Source organism: Monocercomonoides exilis (assembly GCF_001643675.1).
Source record: "Monocercomonoides exilis strain PA203 chromosome Unknown scaffold41-876177, whole genome shotgun sequence".
Classification (NCBI taxonomy): domain Eukaryota; phylum Preaxostyla; order Oxymonadida; family Polymastigidae; genus Monocercomonoides; species Monocercomonoides exilis.
Genome location: NW_027150586.1, coordinates 685,207 through 705,633, shown reverse-complemented (window position 1 = coordinate 705,633; position 20,427 = coordinate 685,207). Strand labels below are relative to the sequence as shown.

Below are 20,427 nucleotides of genomic sequence, written 5' to 3'. Positions count from 1 at the left end.
ATATTTTGCTTATGAGCATTCCAGCATATCCCCCCTCTAAACATGTTTTGAATGAGCAAATGAAAAAACTATTATCCGAAGAATTACACATTTCTGACCAAAGAATATCTGAAGAAGGAAAGAAAACGGTTGAACGAATATTACATGATGGAGACGGATCTTATGAATCATTTTTGAAGGCTTTATCTCATACAAAACAAATTTTACGAAATGAATTTTTTGATGAACCTCATGAACATCAAAGAAAACAAAAAATGCACAATACTCTTCGTCATAATCAATCATATTCAAAAACATCCAGACAGAAATCTTCTCCTTCAAATCATAGAAAATCAACATTCGCTGAGGATTATGCAAGTTTAAGAAAAACGTTGAATTCACTTCGCTTGACTTCTCAGCAATATCTATCACCTTTTAACAAAAGTCCTATCCATAGACCTGTTTCTAGAAATTTTTCTTTACGTTCCAGTATTTCTCCTTCACGAAAATCGCATTACCGTTTAACTTCGAAAAAGATTACAAATGATGATTCAGAATCTTCTTCAGGTGAATCAGATACTTCATCTTTCTCATCTGAGGAATCTTCAGTGACAGATGAAAATTGCGATCCTCCTTCTCCATTATCACATTCCATTAACACTTCAGGATTTAATGGAAAAACTGACAAGCTAAAAGGGAAACTACAAACAATGAAAACAATTGTCATTCCAACTTCTATGCCAAGTGAATCTCTTGACATATCAATAAAGAAATCCGTTTCTCACACAGAAACTCCAACACTTCACTCATCATCTTCACCATCTCACCTTTTTGGTAGCACGAATCCATCTGTTGTCACTTCAATAATGCCAATTTATACTCCTTCTGATGATTATCAAGTTTCACGCCAACAGCTTGAAAGAGAATATGCAAAGCAAGCGTATAAACGAGATTGCGAACACAGGCGAAGAAAAAGTGAAAAATACGAGGAAAACGAAGAAGAGATGCATTGGAAACGAAACAAGTATTGCCCAACATGTCATCGTCCAACAACGCATAGAGAAAGAAAAAGAGATGATGAAATGGAATACTTCCACCCAAAGGAAAGTTCACCAAAAGAAAGCAGATTCTATTTGCCATCTGAAAAAAGGTTTGATGAAAAAAAGAAGTATGAGAGGATTTTGGCAGAGAAAGAAGAAGAAGTTAGAAAAGACGAACAACTCATCGAAGAAGCCGCATCTTCTTATCAAAGAGCTCTTCATTCTTTCTCTGTTCTTTGAAAAAGAAGTTTGGAAGGAAGAATAAAAGCAAAAACAAGCTAAATGCACAAAAAAGAAACAGAATTTCAATTGATACACTTTTCAAAGCCACACATATAAATCTTGGAATTTTTTGTTGATGTGAAATTTTTAAAATTTATTGTGAAATGTTTGCAACAAAGCATTAAAAGACGATTAATGTCTTCCTCTGCTTCCTCCTCTTCCTCTACTTCCTCTACTTCCACCACGGCTTCCGCCTCTGCCTCCTCTTCCTCCTCCTCCTCCTCGGGATTTGTGTGATGAAAATCCGCCGAATGGATTTTTCTAGTAATAAAAAAGATGATGAAATGGAAGATAATAAAAGAAAATGAAATTTTGAGTAAAACATTAGAGAGAAATATTATTAGAATATATTAACAGAGGATAATGATTTTTATAGAAATGAAAATGCTGACAGCTGATATTCAAACCTTCAATCCACGTGGAATATCAAAATTGCTCGTCGACTCAAAGGTATTTGACTTCAAATGCTTCTTCTTTCCACCAAAGCCATATTTTCTATCTTTTGCTTCTCTCTTTTTGGATTTCTTTGGAAGTTCATTCTTCCCGAATTTTTTCTTTCCGTCATGATTATCGCCTCTCTTCCTTTTTTCTGGTTTTTCCATTTCGGCCAAAACATCATCTCTCAATTTTTCATGTGATTCTTTCTTTTGTTGAACAGCAGGCTTTTTTTTCGCTATTCGTGCAAAATAAATAAATAAATAAAGTTGTTTTGAATAGCTTAATAATTGATTGTTACACACATTCTTTTCTAAGTTGGCGGCTTTGCTTTACCAATTCAGCTTTTTCAAGTCTTTTTTGTTCTTCTTCAAGATGTTTTTGAATCTGGAAATTATAAACAAAAAATAAAATAAAATAAAATAAAATGTTAAAGACGAATAAATCATGAAATATTTTCATTGAACCTTTTCCATTTGATCATCATCCTTTATCATTGGGCTGAAAAATGAAGGAGGCCTTTTATATTGGAGATGCACTTTGTCCAATTCGCGAAATGCATCCTTAACAACATCAACGGTTTGGGTGTAGCTAAGTAAAACAATGATACAATAGATGAATGTAAAATTTCATTTAATTTTTGAAATATCTTTATTTAACAACTGCATACAAAGAAAGTTCACGTTCCAAATCATCTCCCAATTTTTCGATTTTTAAAGGTGTTGTTGATGTAAAGGATAATTGTTCAGTTATAGGCATGTCTTTTTTGATCTCTTTTAATTTCTTTTTAAGAAGAATATTCTCTTGTTTTACAGAAACATGTGGCTTTTCTTCAGTTTGGGAATTCGCATCAACTTCTTCTTCTGAATCTGTGTCAGACTCGTCTTCATATATAATTTCGTCTTCTTCAGGAACATAAGACGATTCAGAATCACTTGAATCGGACATTTTTATTTAAATACACAAATTATATTAAATTTGATCATGAAATTTTATCTTGTATTTTTTTTCAAAATTTTCTAAATAACAGCACAACTGATTCAAAGTTATTTTCCCACAAAACAACTATACAGTTTTTATTTATTATTATTTTTTTGGTGATCTATTTGGATAAAGTTGTGAAAAGAGTGAACAACGTTGAAATTTTGGAGTTCTTGAAATGTTTGATTGAGAAGATGGGCTAAGAGAAGAAGAAGTAACTTGGTTATGAGACGGAATATCAGAACTATTTTGTATAGCAGAAAGAGATTCAATTGCAACACATGAATCAACCAGTGTGGGAGCTGTTCCTTCAATCGCAGTCTCTTCTTCCTGCAAAATGGATTCATCAGTTAAAGAATGCAAAATAGTAGAATGATCATTTGAATCATTGAATGAATCAAAACTCTGTTCATGAAATGAATATGAAGTGTTCGCTGCAGAAGAAGAAATAAAAGAAGATAAACATGAAGATGAAGAAGAAGATGATGGTGATAATGAAGAAATATCAGGAGAACAAGGTGTAAGCATAAAAGTCTGATCAAGTGATTCAGAAGCACTCACATCCACAGAAGAAGGAAGAGAAGAAGGAACAGACGAGGCAAATGGCTGAGGGGCATGTGATGCTGTGACAAAAACAGCAGAAGACAAAAGAGGATTGCAGAACTGGGAAAGAGAGTTATCTAATTCGTTTTGATGATTTTGTGTTTGGAGACTCAAAAATGGAGAAGACAATGTGGATGTTTCCTGTGATTCTGAACTGAGATTGCCTTCATTTCTGGTTTGATCTCTCATTTTGATTATTTCTTCAATTTGCTTGTCTGTTTTGGCTTGTGAAAAAATTTGTTTATTTTCTGATAACAGCAATTTTTCTTGAGGAGAAGAGAAATCAACTTCTGAATCAGCCATAAAATGAGACTGTGTGCTTGGTAGATGAAGTGTTGGTGAAAGTGTGTTTAATTTGCATACAGAAGACGCAGTTTTATCCTCTTCAGACATCAATTTATGTGGCATTTGAGAAGAATATGAGGTTAATTGTTGAGAATCTGCCGGCAAAACAGTTTCAGATAATGATAAATCCAATTGTGTTGGGTATTTCATAGTTTGCTCAGTAAAATGTTCTTTATCAGTGTCAATCAACGTATTGTCTATTCTTTTGTCATAATGAATTTCTGTATTTGATAATAATTGCTTTGCCTGAGAATTGTGAAGTTGTTTATATAACAGCTGACTTTGTCTGTGAAGTGTTGGTTTGAAAGCTGCATCAACAAGCGTTTTGTTGAATGAGCCTTCGGAATGAAGAGTTGGTTTTTGTACGTTTTCATCCATTTTCTCATTTTTCTGTTCCTTCTGTTCTTTCTCTGATATTTGGATGAAATTTTCATCTTTCTGAGTTGTATTCACGATTGCATTAGATGATGATGATTGAGACACAGAATAAGTCATTTCTTTCTTTTGTTCTTGAGGTAGCTTCATTTCCTCATCAAAATCAGAATCAATCACATTCAAGTCATCCAATGGAATAAGCTCGTTCAAATCAATCAGCTTCTTTTCCTCACTGAATGACTCTTCAGAAAAAGGATTGCTTGAAATAGAGTGTTCTTTATTCAAATGATGAGGAGTCGCCTTTAATGTGGAGAAAGGATTAGTAAACGATTCCAAAGACAATGTTGTTACAGACATGTTTGTTTTCTCTTTGTCTTTATTGGAAAGTGACTTTAAATTATGCAAAGAATCATTTTGATTACTTTTAAGTGGCTTTTCAGTCTGTAAAATAGTCTCTTGCTCATCCTTCATTTCACCTTCCTCATCTTTGATAAGGCGGAATTTTCTAGTAGTTGGAGTTGTCTGTGAAGATTTGGGGGAAGTTGGCGAAAAGATTGATTTGGTATCGTTTGAAGCTGTTCTGGTTCTTTTCTTTGGAGTTGTGAAAGAACTTTCTGAAACTTCAATCGGTTTTTGAGCAATTTCTTCTCGAAGAATTTTCCCAAATATTTCAAAATCATCGATCAAAGACGATCTCATCGAAGAATTGTGCAATACGGCTGCCGGATGAAGCGTCGGAAATACCCTGAAGTAATCAACCCATCCAGGTTCATTGGTTTTTTTATATGGCTTTTTAATTCTGTGTTCAAGTCCATGCACAGCTAAAATTCCTTTCACTTTTGCCATCCCATCCATTTTAAAGTTGTTGAGAACAAATTTCATTGCATAATTTCCCATGACCACTAACCAAACAGGATCAATAACTTTTATTTGTTGAAGAAGATATTTTGCATGCTCCATGAGTTCGCTTTCCGAAAGAGTTTTCTTTTTGCCGTTTAGACATTTCAATATGTTGCAAATGTAAATATCGTCAGTGGTAATATTTAACTTTTCAAGAAGCTGATGAAGAAGTTTTCCTGATGCGCCAACAAATGGAATTCCAGTTTTATCTTCCTGCCCTCCTGGTCCTTCTCCAATAAAAACAAGCTTTGCATCTGGATTTCCAGTTCCGAAAACGATGCATTTTGCATCTTCACGGCATGGCCTTTAAATTGAATTAAATAATTTCATTTATAAGAATAAATATTGTGTGAAATACATTTAAATAATTTAACACACAGTGAAACATCTTCGTCACATTCTTTTTTAATTTTTTGAAGTAAGCTTATTTTGTCAGAACGCGAAAGAAAGCCAAGTTCATTTTGTAAATCTAAACTTGCAGAAGAGCAAGAAGCATCTTTTTCTTTGCTTTGTTGCTTCTGCTGCATAATTTGAAATGTCATTTCCATTGCATTTTAAGTAAAGCAAAGTCCAATGAAAACTCTTATAGAACAAAAAGAGTTGGAAATAAATATTTTTTGCCCATAATGGATTTATTTTTGTGATATTATCATTTATTAACAATCAGTTATTTCACTCGAAGTTGGGCTGAAAATAAACAACACACTGCAACACGTAAAATGAACACTTCTCAATTTGATAGCATTTGTTAAATGTGTGAAAAATTCAAAAAAAAAAAATCTAAATAATTAACAGTGATGTGAATAAACGAGTTTCAAATTTTTCAACTCTCAAGCATACACATAATACAAAAAATGTGTTGTGATGAAAATAAAGATAATATACTTTCATTATTCCCAACAAAATATCTGACTAGAATAAAAATACAATACTGATCACTAATGATCAAGGCTGTGAATCAATCCATTGAAAGCTGAATCTGGATTGGCCAGCAGATTAGCGGGTGTGTCCAACTCCGCCACGCGCCCTTTGTTCATCACCATAATCCTGTCACTCCCCATAATCGTGTTCAGCCTGTGCGCAATCACAATTACCGTCTGCTTTGCAAACACCTTTCTGATCGTGTTCTGTATCTTCGCATCCGTCTCCACATCCACACTGGCCGTTGCCTCGTCCATAATCACAATGCGGCAGTGGTTCAAGATCGCCCTCCCAAAACACATCAGCTGCCTCTGCCCGCAGCTGAAGTTCGACCCGCCTTCGGCCACTTGTGTGTTCAGCCCCAAGGGAAGTGCAAGAATTGCCTCTTTCATCTCTATCAAATCTAACACTTCCCATATCTCATCATCACTGCAACCACCTCCAATGTCAAGATTGTACCTGACAGTTCCTGTGAACAGCGTGGGGTCCTGCGGAATGATAGCAATCGATCTCCGCACTCTGCCCAGATTCACTTTGGATATATCCACTCCATCAATCAGCACTCTTCCTTTGTTCGGCGGCTCAATCGAAGGATCTGGTGGCGGGATGGGGAAACCTGTGCTCACATCAATCATCGTCGGCTGCAGCTTCGGATCCAGCTCGATCAGCCTGAACAGAGCAAACAACAACGACGACTTCCCCGCCCCTGTTCGCCCACACACCCCAATTTTTTCTCCTCCTCTGAATGTGAATGACACATCCTGCAGAACATAAGGTAGACCAGGGCGATATCTGAACGACACATCGTCATACTCCACTTTCCCCTCTGCTGGCCACTCCTTCGGCGGCTCAACCGCCCCGTCTTTCTTTGAGTGATCTTTCTCCTGTGGCAATTTGGTCGAATAGAACACGATTCTCTGATATCCGGTCATTCGTGACTCCAATTCTGTGTTCTGCTGCACAAGGATGACTCCATACATTGCGAACTGGATGGATGCAGTGATGGCGACACTGAGCTGTGAGATGTCCATTGTGAACCAGCCAATAAGCACCACACCTGCCATAAACAAGGTAGACACAAAGGAGCAGTACAGAGTCGCCCACTTCTGCCCCTCACGGAACAGCACAAAGCGGATCGTCCATTCGTCGTTGAAGCAGAAGAACTTCTGCCTCCACGAGTCCTCCAGGTGATACGCACGGATTGTGGACAAGCCAGCACCACTGACTGTCTCGCCATAGAGAGAGAGCACAGGAGAACGAGAAATAGATTCTTGTCTCTGCAGATTACGCGAGGTGCGTGAGTAGATGCACATGATGATGTAGAACACGACCATTGCAGGAAGCCCAATCGCCAGGAAGAACGGAGTGTCCACGCCAACAATAACACACTGTCCCAGCATGTTCAGCCAGAAGTTCAGTACTTGAATGAGGAAGAAGTACATCGTGTTGTCTGCTTGTGACATATCCCCAGTGAATCTGTTCAGCACTCTGCCCAATGGTGTTGTATCAAAGAAAGAGGATGGGCAATGCATCACATGGTTCAGCAGATTCCTGTGTGTGATCCTATTCGCCCGCTTCACTGCATACGCTGACACAAACGCCCGCGTCTGGTTCACCACAAACATGCCCACGCCGAAGAAGCCGTACAATCCAATCTTCCAGTTGTAGCTGAGTGTATTGATGCGATCTGTAGAGCCAATTATTCCTAGCCAATACTGAGCAAAGCAGATCAAACCTGAGCTCGCCAGCACCAGAAACACCCAGAAGAGGAATACAGGGAAAGGAAAGAGAGATCTGATGTATTTGAAGTAGATGCTGTATGGGACAGAGCCTGTCTCTTGCTCTTCTTCAGTCATAATCTGCTTCCCGGCATTGCTTTCTGCTCCATGTAGCATCTTCCGTTTGTCTTCGACTTCGTCGTTTTTGTTCTCTTTTTGCTTGCCTTCGCCTTCTTCTTCGTTTCCCTCTCCTTCTCCTTCTCTTTTGTCCTTTTCATTCTCATTGTGATGGTGATGGTGCTTATGCTGATGCTGGTACTGGTGATGATGAGCCTTCATATCCGCCTCTCCATCTCCTGTCTTCCTCTTCTTGATGATGTACTTGCTGAAGTCAATCCCTTTCTCCCTCAGCTCTTCATACTTGCCCTGCGCCACAATCTTCCCCTGATTCAGCAAAATAACATTGTCTGCTTTGTCCAAATACTGCAGCTGATTCGTCATCAGAAATATTGTCTTCCCTCTTCCCTTCAGATTTCCAATGATGCACTCATCAAACAAGAACCTCCCCACATGTGCATCGACTGCTGAAAGAGGGTCATCCAGAATGTAAATGTCTCTATCGGCATACACCGCCCGTGCCAGCTGAATCCTCGCCTTCTGCCCTCCACTCAAATTCACCCCCTTTTCCCCTATGGCCGTCTGGTCTCCAGCCGACAGAGTCTTGAAATCCGTCTCCAGCGAACACAGATGAACCACATTCAAATATTTTTCCTCGTCAAATGCAGAGCCAAACGTGATGTTTCCCCTCACTGTGTTGTCGTTGATCCACGCCACCTGCGGGCAATACGCTACATTCCCATCCACTTCGACTGTTCCGCTGATCTTCTCTATTTCTCCGATGACACACGCTCCCAACGAGGATTTCCCCGAGCCCACACCGCCTATCACCATTGTGAGGGAGCCTTTGGGGAGAGAGAAAGAGATGTCGGTTAGAACAGGACGGTCTGTCACAGGGAGCATGGAAGGAGAAGGTGAAGGTGAAGGGGAAGGAGAAGGGGTGGGGGAAGGAGAAGGAGTGGCAGAAGGGGAAATGGAAGAAGAGGGAGAAGGAGAAGGAGAGATGGAAATGGAAAGAGAAAGAGAAGGAGATGGAGTGGGGCTAAAGCTGGAGGAGTGAGAATGGCTGGAAGGCTGACGTGACTCTGTTGTTGAGGAGATGTGGAGTTGAGTTGAAGTGGAAGAAGAGGAAGAAGAAGAAGTTAAAGAAAATACAGATGATGTGGTTGATGATGTAGAAGAAGAAGATGATGACGATGACGATGACGATGAATTCTGCTCCTTAGATTCCATAACATCCTCATTGCCTTCCTTTTCAGCTTCTTTCTGTGCATTTTCCTCTTTCTCTGCTTCTTTCTCTTCAATTTCTGTTGAGCTTTCTGGTTTTTCAGCGCGAATAGTCAAAATTGAGCATTTCTCTTCCTCATTCGCTTCATTCTTTGTTTCATCACTTAATCCTTCTTTTGTGTTTTCTTCTTCTTTTTCTTCTTTTTCTTCTTGTTTATTCTGAGATTCCTCTTTCGACATTGCATTTTCTGTGTTTTCTTTATTTTCTTTGCTTTTCTCTTCTGAATTCGTCGAAACAGTTGGTTCTTCTGTGTTTTCGCTCTTTTTCGCTTCTTCTTTGTTTCCAGATGCCTTCGAATGTTCCTTCTCATACTGAACAAGAGACATTTCCTCCAAACCTGATGAATCAGACTTTATCATCACACTTGAAGAAGATGACGATGATGAAGAGGATGATGATGAAGAGGATGATGATGAATAATCAACGGCAGCTGAAGATGCTCTGGAAGGCATCGTTGTTGATTGTGATGTCTCTGGATACATCGAAAACACGGACATCAGAGCAGATGGATTACTACTCGATGAAGGTGTTGGTGTATTCTGAATACTTTGCATACTTTCTGTATTTTCAGTATTTTCTGCGTTTTCTGTGCTTTGTGTGTTATTTGTCGCTATCCCATCACTAGAAGACGGAGATATTTCTCCGCGGAGTAAACTTTTCTCGTTTTCCCCTTCTCCTCCTTCTCCTCCTGATGCAGCTCTCTGTGCGAGCATCTTTGCCTGCGCCGCCTTCTTCTTCTTCAGCTCGGCCTGTGCTTTCTTCCTCTCTGCCATCGTCATCGGAATCTCCGGAGGATTGCCCCAGCGGAACGAGGCGCTGGTCACTTTCACAGCCAGTTCTGGCTCAGCTGGTTTTTCCAGAGGAATAATCTTCACTTCGGGGAGCACAAGGAACTCAGCAATACGGTTGACAGAGATCTGCAGCATGGAGTATCCCTGGATGATCATGGGCAGCTGGTTCGTTGGCTGTGTCATGAGTGTCAAATACCCAATGTTCGGCATCACTTTCAATGAGAACTGCTCCTGGGTGATGTGGTTCACGGCGACAAACACTGAAAACGTGGCGAGGTTGTTCAGAATTGGGACTGTACGCAGGATGCCGAAGATGGTCTGTTGGAGAAGTGTGAAGTAGAAAGAGTATTTGATCTGCCCTTCTCTGATGGTGTCGACGTTCTTCATGAACACATTCTCCAGCCCTGTGTACTTCACCACACGCATCCCCTGAAGTGTCTCGTTCACCACTTTGTTCCGCTGGTCGTTGTATCCCAGGTACATCTTGAGCTGCCCGCCCATCAGAACACCCATCAGCACCTGGAAAGGCACGATGATGACGAGCACCGCCCAGGACATGAAGGTGGAATAGCTGAAATCAATCAGAACGAACACGAAGGAGATGAAGAACTGGAAGGGGATGACGATTATCTGCAGGAACATCGGGAGCATCTCTCCAATCTGCCGAGCGTCGGTTGAGATCAGCGTTAGAATACGCCCTGTGTCTATGTTTGCCTGCGATGTTATGTTCAGCTTCAGCGTCTTGTTGTAGATCAGCCCTGTCAGCGAAGAACGCATCTGCGAGCAGAAATGGAACAGCATCCGGAAACCCAATGCATCAAACATGTAATGACCAATAGGGCAAAGGATGATAATAATCACAGCAGCATAAGGAAATTCGCCACTCCCAGCATTGCCATTTGTAACATCGTAGAGCTGCTTTAGGTTCAACGATTTAAGAAGCTCTTTCATCATTGTTGGTTGAAGCAAGTTAAAGGCAAGGCCTAGTAGCAATGATATCCCAGCGAATAATATATTCCATATGCCAATTCCACCGATTACACTTCCAATCAATGAAGGTAAACCTGGTTTTTTCAAGGTTGTCCTAAAAAATCAATCAAAAAAAAAATCATATCCACAAAGCTAAAAGAAAAAAATGTTAGAACAAACTGTGGATTTCTCTGCAACTCCTCTTCATATTTGCACAGTTCATTCACATATTTTTCATATTTAACTATCCACTTCTTTTCAACCAAATTAGTTACCCTTTCAGCACTGTCTTTTCTATGCACTTCTGGAAAATCTTCGGATCTGATTGGCTTAATTCGGCAAACAAATGGAAAGAAGAAGCAAAAAAAGAGGTTTGCTAAAAAACAAGATTGTTCTTCTTTATTTGGCTTTCTCGCAAATTCTTTAATATTCCCTTGTCCGGACTGTACAGAGTTATTTCTAATTTCTTTTGTGCCATCATCAGACTGTGATGAGGAAGACTCCAGAACTTCATTCTTTGCTTCTTTTGCTTCTTTTTGTTCCGAAGAAGACTGAGAAGCAGACATTTTCCTAAATAAAATCTTTAATATTAACTACTTTAAAGAAATGATGAAATGTCAACAACTTATGTTTCCTTAATTCTTCAATAAACAATAATTCAAATAACCTCGGATTAATTATTTACTTATGGGCATACCAACATTGAAAAAAAATCGGAGAAGAATAGAAAAGCATTATTTTTTCCATATGGTTGTGTCATCACTCTTTTTTTTTAACTCCAATCTATAGATATTTTTAAATAGCTTATTGTTTAATTTTGAGGCTTCGATTGAATATTACGAATGTGATTTTCTTGTCCAACAATTGTACTTTCTATTTTTTATTTTACAATTGAAAAGTGAATTCATAAAAAAAATTAATGTAAGAATTTTTTTTGTAAAGCATGTTTCTTTTTTTTTATGTTTGTGCAACAATTTAAATATGCAAATTCTAATGAAAAAATTCTTCAAAGAAAAAATAATACAAAGATTATGATTAAAGGCGCAATTAGGATATTCACAACTTAAATCACAACAAAATTCCTAAAGCATTAAAAAAAAAGAAAGAAAGAAAGAAAATTACATCTTCTGAAACACTAACATATTGGGAAAAAATGAATATGAAACATGTACAGAAAAAAAAACAAAAAATCTTTTCAAATATGACTTCGTGGAAAGAAAACTTTTGTTGTCTAATTGTTTCCAAAAAATATTGAACTTTATTGTAAGCATAAATCATTCAAACTCCCCCTACCCCTCAAAAAAATCAACTATTAAAAACAAAAAAAAATATTGAAACACATTTTTTTAACTTTTTTAAGAAATAATCAAATTTTCCTATTTCTTTGTCCTTTTCAGCCTTTCATTCACCAAGTGGTTCTCCGTCGCCACAACAAGACTGCACTGCGCGCCATCCCACGCAAAGTCTCCATCCACAACCACATCCCCCATCTGCTTTAACTTATACTTCTCATATTTGCCCCGTTCAATATTTCGCATGTCCCAAACAATCACATAGGGGCCAGTTGTTGTCACAATCAGCTTCTCATTCGTTTTGTCATCAAAAAACAGCTTTGCCGGCGTGAAGCAGATTCCCCCGCACTGCACAAGCAGCTCAGCTGTGTCTACTGCACTCAGCCTCAGCCGGATGCGCGTCTTGTCCAAACGCTCTGATGAGGGAAGAGGGTGGGTGAAAACAGTGCGGAAGCGACCAGAAGAAGAGGAAGAAGAAGAAGAAGAGGAAAAGGAGGATGAGGAGGAGGAAGAAGAAGAAGAAGAAGATGATGATGATGAACCCAGCACAGTGTCCACCAGCACAAGATATGTGGGCGTTGTAACCAGCAGCCATCTTCCATCTGCTGTTGTATCTAATCCAATCACTGGATCACTCATCTTCCCTTTCTTCCCATCGCTCCTTCCTCCTCTTCCTCCTCCTCCTCCTCCTCCCAAATTCAGCTGTGTCTTCGCTCTGCCGGCAAACCGTTCGTCAAACAGACGCACAACACCGCGTTTTGAGCCCACAGCAACGCAGCCATCGGCAGTTGCTGCTGCCACAGTGAGCATCGGGTTAGTGGAGGCAGCATAGCTGAATCCAGAGGAAGAAAGACGAGAGGGATAGAGAAGGAGAGAAGAAGAAGAGAAGGAAGAAGAGGAAGAAGAAGAAGAAGAAGAAGAAGAAGAAGAAGAATAAAAAGGAGAGGAAGAAACAGCAAATTCAGTGACAACTGCACTTCTGTCAGGCAGTCTGGTGTCGAGAAGGAACGTCTCATTGGAATTCACGCCAATCACAACTGGGTCATCTGCATCAAAGTCAGCAGTCTCTTTCTTCTTCTTCTTTGTAATCCATCTGATTGGCGTATATCCTTCCCTTTCACTTTTATCTTTCTCATTCTCTTTTCCTCTCCCTTTTCCAATTCCTTTTCCTTTTATTGTTCCTTTTCCCATTCCCATTCCTTTTCCTTTTCCTCCGCTTTCTCCTTCGCTGTTCTTTGTGTGGGCGCTCCACTGAGCTACAACTCTGCCTTGATTAAGGTCGAATCCTGTCAGCCGGTCGCTGTGCTTTGCATCCAAAAGGAGCATTTCCTGATTGGAATTGTGCAGAACAGCACACGACGTGTGGAATAACGAAGACGATGGAAGAGAGGGGGAAGAAGAAGAGGAGGAGAAAAAAGAGGAGGGGGAAGAGGATGAGAAAGGAGAGGAAGAAGAAGAAGAAGTTGATGATGATGATGATGATGAAAACGATGAATGCATCGAAGACTCAGCCAAAGCGCTTGGAAGCTGATATGTGCCTAAATATTTGAGATCAGAAGAAGAAGCAAAAGCAAGATCGCCTGCTCCACTTAAATGAGGCATTGAAAAGACATCTAATGCGCCTGATTGGCGGAATACAAACGAACTGGAAATGGCTTTTCCAACCAGCAGCAGTGTGTTTTTGTCTTCTTCAATATCCATTTTGTTGCTTGAAGAAGTCAAAACGGAAGAAGAAGAAGAAGAAGAAAAAGAAGAAGAAGAAGAAGGAGAAGGCTTTACAATATTCGAATGTTGTTTATTTGCTTTTAAAACTTTTGATTTCAACTTTTTGGGAACAATGAAATTTCTTGGATCTGTAACTAGCACTCCCGATGGCTCACAACCAGATTCATCATCATCTTCTTCTTCTTCCTCTTCCTCCTCTTCCTCCTCTTCCTTTTCTTCCTCCTCTTGACCAGAATAATCTGGCTCAATGTCCATCTTTATCCGTTCTGCTGCTCTCTGCCTTTGACGCACTGCTGAAATAACTCGTTTGTTCAAATTTGAGTCATATGATTCTCTTTCCTGATCTTCACTGAATTTTTCGCTGACTTCCATAGTTTCTTCCTCTTCCTCTCCTTCCTCAAAATCATCGCTCGAAAAATGCATATCATCGCTATCTGATGATTGATCATCATCTTCCGAGCCTGTAAAAAATTTTGTTTGAGATAATGGATTCATGCTGAGTTTTTTTGTTGAAAGAATCAGCGAATTTGATGGCTCATATTTGGGACAAATAGTTTGAATGAAGGAATCTTTATCCGAGCATTTGCTCCATTCTTCATGATTTCGGATTTCATAAAGCCTCGAGGCAATTTCTTCTCGAAATTGAGTGTAACTTGGATAGTTCCCAAAGGTTGCATAAAGTGTAAGAGCCGATTGGCGTAACTTGCAAATCCAAATCATCCCAAAGCATTCATCAACAAAACAAATGTGCATGTCATTTGAGATTTTTTGTTGAATAAGTTCAGATCCTTCAATCGTTGAAACAGATAGAAAAAAGTCGTTCTGTTTCAATGTTTTTTTGATTTTCTTAGAAACATTCAAAGTAGTTTTTGACAAGGTTGAAGCTTCTATCACTTTAATTGTGCAATGAGAAGAAACCAATACATATCCAATCTTTTGTTGGTTGTACGAATAAAGTGAAATATCTGCTTGATGAACTTCACTCCCACTATCGCATTTGCTTTTTAAATTTTTCATGGACAAAATTATTTTGATTATCAGCAACTAGTATTCAACAGTTTTTCTGGTTTGGTTTTGATGATTGATTCAAACAGATTAATCTTATGGGCATCTTTAATTTGATTAATGAAATATCGGAACATCTTATTTGTTGCGAACGAACTGAATTGTTTGTTATAAATTCAGTTCAAAACAGAATTATGTGATCGAAAAAAAATAAAGTTTTTTAAAATTTCAAAAAGAAAAAAACAAATGAAATGAAATGAAAAAAAGGTGAAAGAAAAAAAGAAGAAAGAAAAGAAAAGAAAAGAAAAATTGAAAGAAAAAAGAAAAAGAAATGTGTGATTTTTTTTGATATCATAAAAAAAGATCAAAAATTGAAATAATAAATTCGATTGTGGAAAATGTTGATCGTTGAGAAAAATTTGATTTTTCATTAATATTTAGCTTTTGAAACTGTGATTAATATGTGTTTTATTGTTATATAAAAAAAACATTCCTTTTTTATGCTTTAGGTGAAAAAGAATTTTTTGATCAAGTTTCCTTTAAAAATTTAAAAAAAATATTCATTCCTTGAAAAGAAAATAAAAAGTTTCTCAACTTACCAAACAACATTAATTTATGGAAAACATCATTAAAAGTGATCTAGAAAAATTGTTGGAAAAACATTTAATTAATAACTTTCAAAGAATAAAAGCTGTTTGTTTTTTGCTATTTTTTCAGCTAAAACTTCATTAACAAATCGCAGTTTCAGCTGTACGGACAAATTGTTTCAGGAAATGTATTTTGAACTGTTGGTGAATTAACAATCGATTGTCGCAACTGACTCAAACTCGCCTTTTCTCTTCTATTTCAAACAATAAACAATTTTCTGATTTCCTTCACTATCCACTGCTTCTCTTCATTTTATTTCAGCCCCGCTTCATCCAAATCATACTTTTCAAAATGTTGCCTATACGATCACCATCCATCTCCTTCGCTTTCTATGCTATTAATCTCGTCGTATTCCTCAACTCTGCCATCAACTTCAACAAATCACCTTTTGGAAAACGTTTTTCTTGAAGCCAAGTTTTCATACTGCTTTGAGAGTGAATGAGAAAGAGATAGAAGAGATGTGCATTTTGTGTGTGGTTCACTTGTCTTTTCTTTGAAATAGCTCTTTTTTTGCCTTTATGGGTAACGTCGATTAAAAAGATAACTCGATTTTTTGCTGTGACAAATCAGATGTATTCATATACCGTGATGCTGGAATGTTCATATTTCTCTACGAAAAATTCTTCACAAAGTAGGTTGAAGATTGTGCACTTAATATTTATGAGTGCATTGCGCGATGGAACATCTCAAGAGGGAGCACGACATAGAGAATAGATTGAAGTATGCTCCAATAAATCTATGGGGTTTTGCGCGCGAAGGACAAATTGCATGATGTTGGATCAATTTAGCTGAAGATGGAGCAGAATAAAAGTTTAAGTTTATTGCATGTACCAAATTGTTGTTGTATTTAAGAACTGTTTTACCAAAGATGTAGAAAGTCATTGAGATAATAATGAGAAATCAGAAGAGAAAAATATGATTGCAGGGAGTGCGGGTTTGGAATAATGATAAATGGAACCAGAATTGAAGGTGCAGTGTTTGAGAAAAGCAAAATAAGTTGAATTATGAAAATCGTGTTTGAAGGAGGAAGAGAACATTCGGTTAATTGTTTGAAAAAAGAAGAATATCATCTTTCATCAGAACTTTTTCAGGATGCAGTACAAAAATTGGGTAGAATATGTTTGCGGAGATCGAAAAAACTGCGAAGTTTGTGAATGCAGATCGTTTTGCATTTGATTTAATAGAGAAAAGCTATTTCCCGTTCAAATTAGACAAAACGACGATTTCTTCAATGGCTGAAGAAGAAAAGACCGTTGATTTATACAAACTCCTTGACTCTTCCATCTCAATTTCTCTGTCTTTCAAGTCTTCTTCTCATTTCTTCAATATCTCTTCTGTTTTCTTCCTCTTTTCCTTCAATATCAAAACCATGTTCCTTTGCATCGTCTGAACAAGCGCTAACTCGGCTTCTGCTCTCTGCTTCACTTCCTTCCCATTTGCCGCATTTTCTTGTTGTTCAATGAATTCGTTGTTTTTTTCAGCTTTCAAAAAGCTTTTGTATTTTTCTCCTCTTCATGCACTGCCATAACATCACCACAAGCAGGCAAATAATCTCTTATCAAAAGCTCGGATTCCTTCCACTTTTCTGTATCTTCGCACCTAATTCCCCCACCTTGCTTCCATTAACACCCCCGCTAACTCTCTTTCTCGTCTTCCTTAAAAAATACTCGCTTCTTTGCTTGCATCATCTGGTTTTCTGTTTTCTTTTGTTTTCGATCAATATATCAGTCTTTGAGTTAATTGTGTTTCTCATCGCAAATTCTGTTTCAACGAGTTCAAATTTTGCAAATGCGGCTTCCTCTCCCCTTCTTGAAAACCCTTTCTCTTCTTTCTCATTTTTATCAAACTCGTCTTATTCTCCTTTCACAATCTGCGAGCTCTTCCAAAGTTCTTTCTCTTGCAGCTCAAGTTCCGAAATCAACATTGAAATCGTCCCAACTCTCATTGATTTTTTATTTGGCGAACGCTATTTCTTCCCTGCTTTCATCTTGTTCTTCTCCTTCTTCTCTTTCCTCCTCCTTTTCTTCCTCCTCTTCCTCCTCTTCCTCCTCGCCACCATCATTACACGCCCGAATCCCCTGGCTAGCCGCATTCACTGCATTGTTCAGAAGGATGTTCTGCCGCTCAAAAACGAACCTCGTGGTTGACGCACAGCTGCTTGAAAACACAACTGCATTGCTCAATCTGCTCTTCCAAATAACTGCACGCAGGATTGGCACAGTTACAAGCTGTAGTAGCGAGAACGAAGAAATAGAGGAAGGAGTTGAAGAAGGAGAAGAAGAAGAGGAAGAAGAAATGTTCGATAAAGAGGCAGAGCTTGGGCAAGATATGTCGAGTAATTTCTACGTGACTAAAAAGGAGTCTGTGGAGGGAGACGATGGAGTAAGGGTCTTCGGCGAAGTGACAACAAAAACAGAAGTGGTAGGTTATCGTATGTGTGGCAGGGGAGAAAAAGAATGGATGACAATTATCGATGAGGCTGTGTCGTTTTGAGTGTGCAGCTGAGCACATGAGAGTGCGCTGTAGAATAAGCAAAATTTTTGCTGATGTTCATCTTGATCATCACCCCCTTTTCCTCTTCCCCTGTCCCTTCTCCTCCTTTCTGTTGCTGCCTTTGCAAGTTTATTATCGAAAGCGTCAATTTACGATGTGCAAAATACATCTTTCTACTTCGTCTTTGTATTCGCCTTTGGATCTTTCTGCTGTCTCCCTTTCCTCTGTTCTGCGATCAATTTACTCATTCGCGAAGCTTTCTTTGCCTCTTCCATTTGAACTTGAACTTCTCTCTCTTTGCTTCTCGGGGTGATATAAAGCAAGTGGATGACAGTGATGTGTCTGGCAGCTTCTTCCTCCCACTCCCATTTCCCCTCGATATCTATTCGACCAATCCGCACAGTTAGCTCGCGGAAGCCGTTCTAACCTCCAAGCAGAGCGGAATGCGCAGCTGAAGTAGAGGAAAGTTGTTCAAATGCACATCCAACAATCCCATATAAGGTGTTGACAGTGACGATGTTGTTGTTGAGAGAAAGAAAAGTGAATATCTAATTCGAGAAGCTTGTAATCAATCTGCCAAATGAACAGCTAATATGCATCAAAAGGTCTATGGTTTGATCCTTCAATTAGTCAGAAGAAATATTAAATTAGAAGTAATTGAAGAAGAAATGAAGACGATTTTAACGAGATGAATATGGCATTGTTGGTGGGAAAGGAGAAGACGAATAAGAAGTTTATAATTTGAAGAAGAAGATATGGGAAATGAGGAAGAAAACGAATGAGAATGCGGAGAAGAGATGATTAAGAAATATGAAATTTGTCGAATGATATTTCTGACGAAGATTACTTGACTTCATATGATGTTATCGAATGAATGCAATGCCACATTTAACAAGTTTATTTCGCAACGAAATAAAAAAACCCAAATTGCAAATATTATGGCTGACGTTATGTTATTAATCAAAAAAGCTTGATTCCTTCAAAGTCATTTGTCTTCTTTCTGTGACTTTCTCTCCTTTCGCTTCAAAAATAGAAAACGTAAATCTCTCTCAATTTCCTTTCCTTTCCATTTTTCCTCTTCCATTCAACCCCCAAAATCATCAAAAAATATCAATTCCCTTCCTTTTCTTCATCTTTCCCATTCTCTTCCATAAAACATTCTTCTCCTCTCATAAAAAAATACCCCTATTCCATTTGAATATTTCGGAATATTCTTCTTCTGTCCCGCTTTTGCCCTCTTTTCCTTTTTTTCAAAATCCATTTCTCCAATCAACAATAATCACCTTCTTCATCATCTCCAACCACATCTCTTCACATTTTCTATATAATCTTCTCCGAATTTCCACCTGCTCTTCCCCACCCCTTTGTCTCAGAATTTCTTCCTTTTAAAAGCCCCTCTCGAAATATTAACATTCAAAAATATACTCAACTTCCACCCTCTCCCACAAATAATATTCTTCCATCTCTTCTCTGCCCCATATCCCTCATGTTCATGTTATTGACAAGATAAACATCAAATACTTCTTTTGGCGGTTGAGAATATTATTAAAGGAGATGATCATGCCAAAAACAGAAAAAACACCTCTGGACATCCACCACAATGTGTACGGGCTGAGAAGACTCTCCAGTGAGATACACGATGTATTTTGTGGAGATGCATTCCATGCAGCAATTTGACCATTCTGAGACTGAAATGAAGAGATTGATTTATTTTGAATGATGATGGCTGTGGGAATGAGTGTGCTTGGCGAAAAACAGTCGAAGGGCAGTTTGGTCTTTATTGATTTTTCTATATTTGAATATTTATCTGTTGAATGTTTTTGTGTTGTTTTCATGGCAGGAGGTGGAAAAGAATGGAAATGAATGAAATGTTTATATCTCCTTGTGTTGGGTGGCTATCGAGTTGGGAGAGCGAATTCATATGGAAAGTGCCCAGGATGAAGGGATTTGGAAGAGAATTGGAGATGATATTTTCTGAAGAAGCTAATTGGATTTGAATTGAGAATGATGGAATTGAAAAAAAGCAAAAATCTCACATATTTCAGAAGGACCAGAAATTAATGCATTAGATGGAGAAATGACTTCTGGAAAGGATGACGGTGAATTAGTTGTTTAAACTTTGAAATTTATTTGTTTTCAACAAATGCTTTAATATCTTTAGCATCAATTTTAAAATTTCTTAACAACAATATCATAAAACAAATTTTTATATTAAAATTTGATTAATAATGTATTGTGATTGTTGTTGACATGTTTTAAAAACCAGTTCACTTATGTTTTATTTGGTTTATCGAATTTTCGATATTTATTTTTGAAATTATTTTCATTTCTCGATATTTGAAATAAAAACAATTGGAAACAAATTAAAATCAACAAATAATTAATAATTATTATTTATCAAGCAATATATTTGAATGATCATCTCATTCATTTTTCTTGTTAACCAAACCCTTAATAATATTTGTTTTTGATCAAACGTCGGAATTTTTTTTGATATCAAAAAAAATCACCCAAATATAT

The 20,427-nt window shown here is 38.0% G+C and overlaps 6 protein-coding genes across 6 annotated transcripts; 2 read left to right on the top strand and 4 right to left on the bottom strand.

Moving 5' to 3' along the window:
• Positions 1 to 254: 254 nt before the first annotated feature.
• MONOS_5283 (uncharacterized protein) lies at positions 255 to 1,259 on the top strand (the record flags this gene model as incomplete). Its single annotated transcript, XM_067875416.1, has 1 exon — positions 255 to 1,259. One exon carries the CDS (start codon positions 255 to 257, stop codon positions 1,257 to 1,259), a length of 1,005 nt encoding a protein of 334 aa, XP_067722602.1.
• Positions 1,260 to 1,322: 63 nt separating this feature from the next.
• Positions 1,323 to 2,684, bottom strand: MONOS_5282 (putative rRNA-processing protein EBP2; the record flags this gene model as incomplete). The annotated part of the gene is made up of 5 exons (XM_067875415.1): positions 1,323 to 1,562; positions 1,709 to 1,974; positions 2,042 to 2,123; positions 2,204 to 2,327; positions 2,407 to 2,684. The coding sequence occupies 5 exons, from the start codon at positions 2,682 to 2,684 to the stop codon at positions 1,434 to 1,436; spliced, it is 879 nt and encodes a 292-aa protein (XP_067722601.1). The 3' UTR covers positions 1,323 to 1,433.
• A 138-nt stretch (positions 2,685 to 2,822) lies between these two features.
• On the bottom strand, positions 2,823 to 5,467 carry MONOS_5281 (putative uracil-DNA glycosylase; the record flags this gene model as incomplete). The annotated part of the gene is made up of 2 exons (XM_067875414.1): positions 2,823 to 5,244; positions 5,319 to 5,467. 2 exons carry the CDS (start codon positions 5,465 to 5,467, stop codon positions 2,823 to 2,825), a joined length of 2,571 nt encoding a protein of 856 aa, XP_067722600.1.
• Positions 5,468 to 5,670: 203 nt separating this feature from the next.
• Positions 5,671 to 11,310, bottom strand: MONOS_5280 (putative Multidrug Resistance Associated Protein (MRP); the record flags this gene model as incomplete). The annotated part of the gene is made up of 3 exons (XM_067875413.1): positions 5,671 to 10,859; positions 10,925 to 11,065; positions 11,231 to 11,310. 3 exons carry the CDS (start codon positions 11,308 to 11,310, stop codon positions 5,879 to 5,881), a joined length of 5,202 nt encoding a protein of 1,733 aa, XP_067722599.1. The 3' UTR covers positions 5,671 to 5,878.
• Positions 11,311 to 11,672: 362 nt separating this feature from the next.
• Positions 11,673 to 14,864, bottom strand: MONOS_5279 (putative VID27 cytoplasmic protein). The gene has a single exon (XM_067875411.1). The coding sequence runs from the start codon at positions 14,776 to 14,778 to the stop codon at positions 12,121 to 12,123; it is 2,658 nt and encodes an 885-aa protein (XP_067722598.1). The 5' UTR covers positions 14,779 to 14,864; the 3' UTR covers positions 11,673 to 12,120.
• A 2,338-nt stretch (positions 14,865 to 17,202) lies between these two features.
• Positions 17,203 to 17,907, top strand: MONOS_5278 (uncharacterized protein; the record flags this gene model as incomplete). Its single annotated transcript, XM_067875410.1, has 1 exon — positions 17,203 to 17,907. The coding sequence occupies one exon, from the start codon at positions 17,203 to 17,205 to the stop codon at positions 17,905 to 17,907; it is 705 nt and encodes a 234-aa protein (XP_067722597.1).
• Positions 17,908 to 20,427: the final 2,520 nt, after the last annotated feature.